Source organism: Diadema antillarum, unplaced genomic scaffold (assembly GCF_040938485.1).
Source record: "Diadema antillarum isolate AM-2024a unplaced genomic scaffold, OU_Dant_1.0 seq00002864_RagTag, whole genome shotgun sequence".
Classification (NCBI taxonomy): Eukaryota; Metazoa; Echinodermata; class Echinoidea; order Diadematoida; family Diadematidae; genus Diadema; species Diadema antillarum.
Window position 1 is genome coordinate 1 of NW_027273458.1, and position 9,774 is coordinate 9,774.

Genomic DNA, 9,774 nt, shown 5'->3' on the forward strand with positions numbered 1-9,774 from the left:
AGTGAACTTATTTGTGTTGTCTTTCGAAAGGAGACTTAAAACTCCCTCGTTGTTGAGAACTAGAAGAGAACTATCGGGTAATGGTGCCATATCTTTAACATATAAACCATCTATTTCCCCTTGATGTTGCCCATGTCTGTCATAGATTTCTATTGTCCGCGCTTCGCCGTTCCCAACCGCCAAGGTACCATCATGAAGGGTAACAACACCAGAAGGCTGGAACTCTAATGGGCAATATTGCCATCTGTATTGCTCCACCAACCAATCTTTGAAGTTAAGAATTCTTCCAGCTTGCAGCTTTGAATATTCTTCACTCTGTTCGAAACGTATTGCTTCTGTAAACGCAGTTATGCGACTGAAAAGTTTTGAGAAGTTATCGCCTTTTGCATTGGTCATGCGTGCATATTCCTCACAGGTTTTCCGGTAGTTTGCCAAGATGCTTGCATTTCCACCTTTGTTGATAAGGGTCTCGCTCCTGTTGTTGAGGGACTGCAAATCGGCTATGGAGGTTTTAACATTGACAGCCATCTCTCGATCTACTTTTCCCTTGATATCACGCTCCATTACATCGATTATCTCCTTCATGTGTTTTTCTTGCTGTTGCAGACATTGCATCTTTTCCAAAGTGGCGGCGGACATATCTATTCTCATCGCTTCAAACAGTCTGGTGATCTCGTGTTGCTTGGTAACAATGAAATCTCTGTTCTCAAACAATTTCGTTTCAAGGTTTTTACCCCACTGCCAGAGATCTGAGAGCTTTCCCCTTTTCTCTTTCACCGCTTCGCCAATGTCTTTAATATTATGTTGTCGAGCATTGCGGTGATGCTTCATTCCACAGCTTGCGCAGACGGTCTCCTGGCAAGATTCACAATAGAAAACAGCTGTCCCATTGGATTCTGCTGTGCAGCCCCTTCGTTCACATCTTAGCTGCTTTGAACGATTTTTTTCCAAGTCGATTGTAGCGATTATGTCGACCACGCGGCCAGCGAAGACATTCTTTCTAAGATTTTCAACATGGCCGTTAGGTAGTTGGGTCTCTCGCCGGCACAATGGGCAGCGTATACAGGTTCGTCGTCCCGACGTGAGCCACAAGTTCTGGACACACTTTCGACAAAAGAAATGTTGGCATGACAATAATCTGGGATCCTCGTATGATTCTTGACATACACTACACTGCAATTCTTTTTCAAGCGCATCAATTGGATCCTCAGCAGCCATGATCATTTCAGCTAGATTAATTCTGGCTCGAATTGATTGTGACTGAAGAATGTTAATGCGATGTGGTATCCTGTAGTCGGGGCAGTCACTTGTTCACCCACAGAAAAGGCTCTACTGGTGTATACTGTGTCAGTCTTGTTACTCTGCTGAGATATCATATATGTGTGTGCATAATGCATATGACTAAAGCGGAGCGACCCCGTGATCGCTGATTATCGGGAGGTTTATACACACAATGTTATAGCTGGGGATTCCCCCAAATCAATCATAATAGTTACACTGTGCGCGCACACTCGCAGTGATTGCGTGTATGCCAGCGCCGTATATAGTGAACAGTTTAGAAACAAAGTTTAGGTTGAAATTCAAATCGATGATTTACAGAACTATATGTGTATAATTGTTCTAATTTTTCATTCCGCAGTGGATGTGACAGAGGACGGAGACGTTAAATATCGCTGCCCCTTCTGCCCCGTCCCTCCTCTCTCTCTCCCCGGATTACAGGCCCTTATATTGTATACAAAAGAACATAGAGTTTGGAGTCACACTACATAACAGGCCTATACGTGTGATCATATTACTAAATTGTTTATAAGCCTATTGTTTGCTTTTGGTTGTTGGTTCACCCATATACATAACTTGAATTACTTCTACGTTATGCACTTATAGGTCATCGCGCTAAATCTCCCTTTCCAAGCCTTCGCAACGAAGTATTACCTCTTTAAAGCAGCTTGCAGATCACGTCGTTTCGTTATTATCCATTCTGATAATTAAACGGTGATTTTCGTTTTCAGGAAACATTTTGCTACGTCGGGACGCATAGTAAAATGTTTCCTGACATATGCACTTGAAAAGAAAAAGAAGAAAATAAATTGTGTCCTATAACCATATGAAAAACAAAGAAATGGTAGGCCTAGGATATTGTCAAGTATACAGGGCGTAACACCTTGCAGCTTTAGTGAATATTCTCAGAAGTGCATGTGTATACGTTGATAAGGACCAGATAGCTGATCTGGCAGGACAACAAAAGACCACATATCCGGTCATTATCAGTCGATGTTCAGATTTCACTAAAAACTGCTCTCATCACAATCAATTAAATCACGAAAGAAAAAAGAAAAACGAAAATTGAAGCTCTTCTGTTCGATGTGATTGCTGTCAAAACGGAGTTATAACTGGCCGTGGGATTCACATTCGTCTTACGTGTTCATTGTTTTCCGTTTTCACACGCATTCCTGCACAATCCAGGACTCGACCGTCATTTAGTATAGCCAAACTTGAAATTAACTGCTGTTACTTTGTAAAGGTCTAAGAAAAAAAAGAAACAAAACAAGATTTTGATAAAAAACACCCCCAAAAAATTTCTTGTTACCCCCTCCTCATCCATGCTCTAAAAGAGATTTTCACTATAGCACGAAATATCAACAGGTGTTTACATATACACAATCATACAACCTTTCTTAATTTTGATTCACAGTACCAGAGGCGTTGGTCGGTTTACAGTTCAGTTCAGTTTTATCTTTGCATTTCAATTTCAATAGTACAAACAGTATTGAGCAGAATTTAACAAAATGTTTGCATAAGTAGATCTATAAGTAATACATGCGTCATTTTGTTCCGTTTTGTAACACAAGCGTATGGGAACACGTATACAAACATGGTTCGAATAAAATTTTGAGAAAATAATTCGATATCCAGGGGATCAGCTTTAAAAGCAGAGCTTTACGATATAGGAATGATGATGGCCCAATCAGGAAATGCAATGCAATATGAAATACACCAGCCTTAAAAACAAACAGACAGACAAACACAAATCTTGCCATGGCACTCATTGTGTGAACAGCCGTGCAGAAGGCGTGTAGTATAATAGTGAGGTGAGACGTGCGTTGTAGTATAAGTATACGCGTATAGTGCGATGCGGGAAACGTGTCAGACATAAAATTATGATTATGGCCTTATAACCTCATTGTTTAGATTAAGTGGGAACCTCTGAGTTCATTTATGTGTCGGAAAAATATTGGGGTTAACGCAAGCAAGTGTGTTTTTTTTAACTTTCTCCTTTGGAAATATTTCTCGATATAGGCCCTACATTCACTATTTCAAATTTTGGGGCAAAGAATTACTATGTCATCTTGGCCCATGCCCCAATGTTTTAGGCTATGAGGATTCAGCGGGTTCTCCACGCTGGTAATTAGACGACTGACGCTTTGGGCATGATGAGTTCCGGAGTTATCTGAAGTTTTGAAAATGTATGTAAGGATTGAATTATGCAAGTGTTTATACAAGCACGAGTTGGTTGAAAAACATAATGTACGTACCGGTACAGACGACCTAACTTAAACATTAACAGTTTGTTAGATCTACATTACATGCATGAAGGCGAGGCGTAGCGCAGCCCGGCCAAGAACCCAAAGCGTGAGCCGTGACTAGCTTCATACATCATGCAAATTACAGATGGGCATGAAGCGATATGTAACTATCAGTTAAATAAATAAATACCTTGGGATGACTGGCAAAGTTCTTCTATAGCTAGACCCCATTTGCTGAGAATGTTCGTGACTCCATGATATAGCTGCATTGCAGTCATCGTCACCGCCGTCCATCATGATGAATAGCCGCGCTATGCGCTACTGTATACTGTAGCTATACGTACATAAACGTGTGATGTATGTGTGTGTGTGAGGAGCGGTGGCCGCCCGGCGGCGATCGATTGCGACGAAAAGGATACATGCAGGCCCGCTGATTGGTTCATGACAATCACATGACTTTTGCCCATCAATTTCTAAACAACGATGTTTAATTGTTTGGACAATCATTCCGAATTGTTTTTAAACAACCGCTGTTTAAGGCAATCAAGCTCCAATTTTCTATATTTAAACAACATTGTTTAGAATTTTAAACAACAATATTTTAAACAACGAAATTTTACACAGCGTTCTAACAGTGTAGTTACTATAGGAATCAATGCTTTTCAAGCCTCGGGTTCACAATGAGCCATGACAGTTGTGGTAGAGGCACATACAGAGCTACCAAGTCTCACGCATTCTGAGTGAGACTCAAGCATTTAGGGGTGATCGTCTCACGATCTCACGCATGGCACCCATTTTTCTCACGCATCGGACAAAGTCTGCAATTTGGGCACATAATAAGGATACTCAAAGTGATAGTTACAATTGAAGGTATATTTTCCTTCTGTCTTTCAAAATAAGTAAAAAAATAGTCACTTAAAGGGGATGGCTAGTAACTGATCAGTGGGAATCAGTGGGAATGCTGGAGGATGATTGTTCCAATCCTTGTGGGATTCATTTAAGAGTACACTATATATCTATTCTTGTGTGAAAATTATTTGCTTCAGAATGGTCTCATATTCAAGTAATGTGCAGTTTAATGTTTCCAGGTAAGCGTCTCTGGTCAGTGACGGGGCATTAATCTGCACATTACTTGAATAGAGTATTACTCAAACACTGAAAAACAGAGTTCTTATCGAGGTCGATGAAGGCAATTGATAATTGTCAATAAGTTACAATAAAAACAGCTCGAATAAAGAGTCATTGTTTGGACTACCGTAGATATGCAGTATACCAGTTGCTTAAACGGATAAGGGACAGAAATTCGTATTTCTAGTTTAGAGACCGCGGCACCCCACCCAACGATCATGTAGGTTTATATGTGGCTATGTCAAGGGCTATGTCAAGTTCCGTCTCAATTTGTGGAATCTAAATTGCATACTTTTATTTATATTCAATAAAAGGGAGAAAATAGTTTCTTGGCAGTTGTGCATGACGGGTTGAATGTTTAAACAGACAGTCCTGTAGTTCTAAACTGGACTGAACCAGTTTCTTGCAGATATTATGCATACCATGAATGTAAATTTTCAGGCTCTGGGGGTGGTGCTTAAGTGTGACACTAATTTCACACAACGTTTGTTGCCCATTGATCTGGGTTTTGGTAGTGTGTTGCACCACACCCAAAATGTACCCGGTACGGATTCTTGGTTCGGCAGGTTTCATATTCATTATGCATGACTTGAATAATCTGTTGGCAGTTAATATAGGAAGTCATTATCATCCACCCGGGTCAAATCAGTGCATGCATGTTACGCAGGAATTTTTTTTTTTTTTTTTTTTTTTTTTTAAGGTTATGTTGGGGTAAAGTATACAGATTTTGCAGAAACTCATTTTCTGTACGGAGATGCATGTTTGAGGGCCGCTTTCAATCATCTCCTTGCGTTATGGAAAGTTGGTTAGTTGTTTTGGTTTGGAGGTTTATTTCTGTAATGTTTGAAGTTGTGTACTGGGTAGGTATATGTTGTACATGGGTATTAGGCTTCTGTCACTGAATTAGAGATTGGGATAATTTAGGCTGTAATAGGAGGGAGGGATGGGGTATGTTAGGGTATATGCCAGGGATTGTAAGGTTAAGGGCTTTGGTGTGGTTCGATGTCTGATACGTTGTATGGGGTGTTGTTGTGGTTGTTTCTGCTCGCATTCAGAAGCATGTATTAAATCGGCAGTTTGTTTGGATAAAAACAAGCCCCGTATTGATTGTAAGTGGAGGTGCCCGGTATCAAAGTTAATGATGTTACAAGATTTTCAAAGGAGATTGTATGGTATTTGGGCAATAAGGTCACAACATTTGGGAATAATTATTTGTTTAAAATGGCGGGTTTAACTTTAATTTCTGTAAATGTTAGAGGTTTACGGAACAGGAAAAAAAAGAAACAGAATTTTTGAATGGGCTAAAAGTAAAGGAGGGGATGTCGTATTGTTACAAGAAACGTATAGTTCACCCGATATTGAAGATTTGTGGAAACGAGATTGGGGAGGTGAAATGTTTTTTAGTCACGGCTCAAGTCACAGCAGAGGTGTTCTAATTTTAATAGCTTCTGGTGGTAATATCAAAGTTGATCAAATAAAAGTTGATGATATGGGTCGTTATATTTTTTTAAAAGGAAACATTTTTGACTCTCAGTTGTTATTAGGTTATGTTTACTTTCCAACAAGAGATAAAACATGGGAACAAACGGAATTTCTGGGAAAAATAGATGCACTTATATCAGATTTCTGTCCTTGTGAATGTTCTCTTATTCTAGGAGGAGATTTTAATGCAATTTTGAATGAAACTTTGGATTATATAGGGCCTAAAACACCTTCAAAGAGTAAATTTATAGAGAATTTGAATTTTTTTCTTAAGAAATATAGTTTATTAGATATATGGAGGAAAAGAAACCCGGACAGTAAGCAATTTACTTTCAAACAGTTAAACCCTTTAGTACAAACTCGTTTAGATTATTGGTTCATATCAGACCACATGGTGCGATTAGTAAGAAATTGTGAAATTATGACATCTGTTACTCGTGATCATTCCGGTATTAGATTAGAATTACAATTTGTTCCGGAAAGTTATAACTGTAGGGGTAAATCGTATTGGAAATTTAATAACAGTTTGTGTAATGATAAAGAATTTGTAGAAGGAATGATAACGGAAATAGAAAGTATTATGAAAACGTGGGAAGATGCATTTAATGATAAATTAGTTTTTTGGGATTTTTTAAAAATGAAGATGAGTGAATATGCAAGAAAATATTCGAAAGGAAAAGCAAAGGAAAGGCGAATGAATATTGAAAAGTTAGAAAAGGAATTAAAAATTTTAGAGCAAGATTTATTAACTGCTGCTGCTTCTTTAGAAATAAATACACAATATGTTGAAAAGAAAAAAATGTTGAGTGAATTATATGATAGATCATTGGAAGGACTTAAAGTTAGATCACGAGCAGCCTGGTATGAGAACGGGGAAAGAAATAAAGAATATTTTGAACAATTATTAAAATCAAATAAAAAGAAAACTATAATATATGAATTATATAGTGAAGATAATTCTGTTATAAAAGATAGAAATGAAATTTTGAAGTTAATTCGAAATTTTTATGAAACATTATATTAAAAGAAGAGGGGTGCAGTAAAAGAGGTTTTAAATGAAAGGTTTTTTTTTTAAAGTATTCCAAAGTTAAGTGAGGAAAGTCAACAATTTTGTGAAGGAAAGATTACTATAGATGAATGTTATGAAGTTTTAAAAGAAATGAAAAATAATAAAGCTCCAGGTAATGATGGGCTTTCGGTGGAATTCTATATCATTTTTTGGCCATATTTAGGCAGCCATTTAGTTGAAGTATTGAATGAAGCGTATGATAGGGGTAATTTATCAGTATCACAGAAGCAAGGGACCATTACATTAATAGAAAAAGATGGTAAAGATCCTCTTTATATTAAGAATTATAGACCGATTACACTTTTGAATGTGGATTATAAAATTCTTTCAAAGGTTTTGGCGAAGAGAATGAAACAAGTTTTGAGTGAGATAATACACATGGATCAAGTGGGATACATGGAAAACAGAAATATTGGGGAAGCAATTCGATTAATAGATGATATGATTTTTCACTGTCTGTCATATAATATAGGTTGTTATTTAATAGCTGTTGATTTTGAGAAGGCCTTTGACTCGGTATCTCATTCGTTTTTATTAACCGTTTTGAAAAATTTTGGATTTGGCCCTTCTTTTTGTTCTTGGATAAAGACATGTTATACTGATATTAGCAGCTGTGTAATGAATGAGGGGTTTTCAACCGGTTATTTTAGAATTGAACGGGGTGTGCGTCAGGGTGACCCATTATCACCTTATTTATTTTTAGTAGTTATTGAAATTTTGGCACATGCTTTGAGAAATGAGACTACTTTGAGAGGGATTGATCTTGGTGATTTTGAAGTAAAGCAGATACTGTATGCCGATGATATGACAATTTTTATAAGAGACAAAGAGTCAGTTAGGTTACTACAAAACTTATTTCAGATTTTTTCGGAAGTCAGTGGTTTAAGGGTTAATATGGATAAAACGAAGGTTTTGATTATTGGTAAGGATGAAGAGAATGTAGCACAATTTCAGTTTGGAAGTATAGTTACAGAAATTAAGATTTTAGGGATTACATTTGCTTTAGAAAGGAAGAGAATGGAGGAAGTTAATTATAAAGAAATATTAAGTAAAATTAAAAGACTTTTAGGTTGGTGGAAGCAAAGAGATCTCACCATCATGGGGAAAATTCACTTACTTAAAACTTATGCTTTATCTGAATTGATTTATGTGGCGTCATCCTCTGTTGTTCCAAAATGGTTATTTGATGAAATTCAAAAAAGTTGCTTTGATTTTGTGTGGAAGGGCAAGGATCGCGTCAAACGAGCCATTATGTATCAGGATTACAAGGATGGTGGATTGAGAATGATGAATTTTGAATTGTTTGTGAAAACTCAGAGAGTGATGTGGGTAAAAAGACTTTTGTATGGAGAACGAAATATGAGTTGGAAAGTATACTTTGATCACAGTTTTAAAGCTGTAGGAGGTAGAATTTTATTTCTTTGCAATTATGAGACTAAAAAACTTTCACTTTAAGGCACCATCGTTTTATTTAGAAATGTTAGCTGCCTGGGAAGATTTATATAACTGCAGAAGTTTTGAAGAAGGGAAAATTAATCCAATTATATTTAATAATAAAGATTTTTTATTGAGAGGGAAAATGATATTTAATGCAGATTTATATGAGCGGAAGGTTTATCACTTAGAACAATTATTTGATAAACAATCCATAAGACCAATTAGTTATTTTCAAAGTTTAGGTTTACAAAGTGAAAATATTGCTCATGTATGGAGTTTTTGTGAGTCCATTTTGAAAAGTGGGAAATATGATGGAATTTTATGCAATTGGTATGAAGTAGATGTCAGTGATTTTAATATACCTTTAAAGTTTTTTGGCCAAATTACAGATTTAAAAAAGATACAATCCAGGAAGATTTATTCACATTTCGTGTCTCTTTTAAAGCAGTCTTACTGTTTAGAAATTAGAGATGGACACCAAAAATTTGTTTTCGCTGATAAAAGTATGAGAGATATTTTTATAAGGCCCAGAAGTTCAACTCTAATTGGAGACTTAAGAGAATTTCAATATAAGTTATTACACGGGGCGATTTATACTAAGGAACAGCTCCTAAAATTTGGTTTTGTGGCTGATAATTTATGTTCCTTTTGTGGAAAAAGCTCTGAAACTTACTCGCATTTATTTTGGAACTGTGAAAAAGTTAAATCTTTATGGCATGATTTCATTGAGTACTTTCAGTTAGAAGAGTTACGTAATTTAGCTTGGCGGGATATACATATTGGTTTAGAAGGAACTTCTCACAGAATCAAACTGTACAACACTCTTATTCTTATAGTTAAACATATGTTATATAAAGCGAGGTCACAGTTAATAACACCGACATTGGTAGAATTAAAAAAGGCATTAATGCAATGTCGAAAGGAAGAGAATGATATTGCCATAAGAAGAAATAAACCGGGTTTGCATTTGCTGAAATGGGAATGTTTAAAAAATTTGTAAAGGATTAGTTTATTTATGCACCCGTACTTCTCCCCTTTTGTGTGTGTTTGATTACTGACTTCTTTTCTTTAGATATTTTTGAGTTCAGAGATAAGTATTGTGTATATAGAATATATATGCAGGTATGTGGATAT

At 36.5% G+C, this 9,774-nt stretch overlaps 1 protein-coding gene across 1 annotated transcript; it reads right to left on the reverse strand.

Annotated features, from left to right (window-relative positions):
* Positions 1 to 413: 413 nt before the first annotated feature.
* On the reverse strand, positions 414 to 1,218 carry LOC139715127 (E3 ubiquitin-protein ligase TRIM50-like; the record flags this gene model as incomplete). The annotated part of the gene is made up of 1 exon (XM_071626740.1): positions 414 to 1,218. A coding segment is annotated over exon 1 (805 nt), but the record flags the coding sequence as incomplete, so codon positions are not given.
* Between the last annotated feature and the right edge of the window lie 8,556 nt (positions 1,219 to 9,774).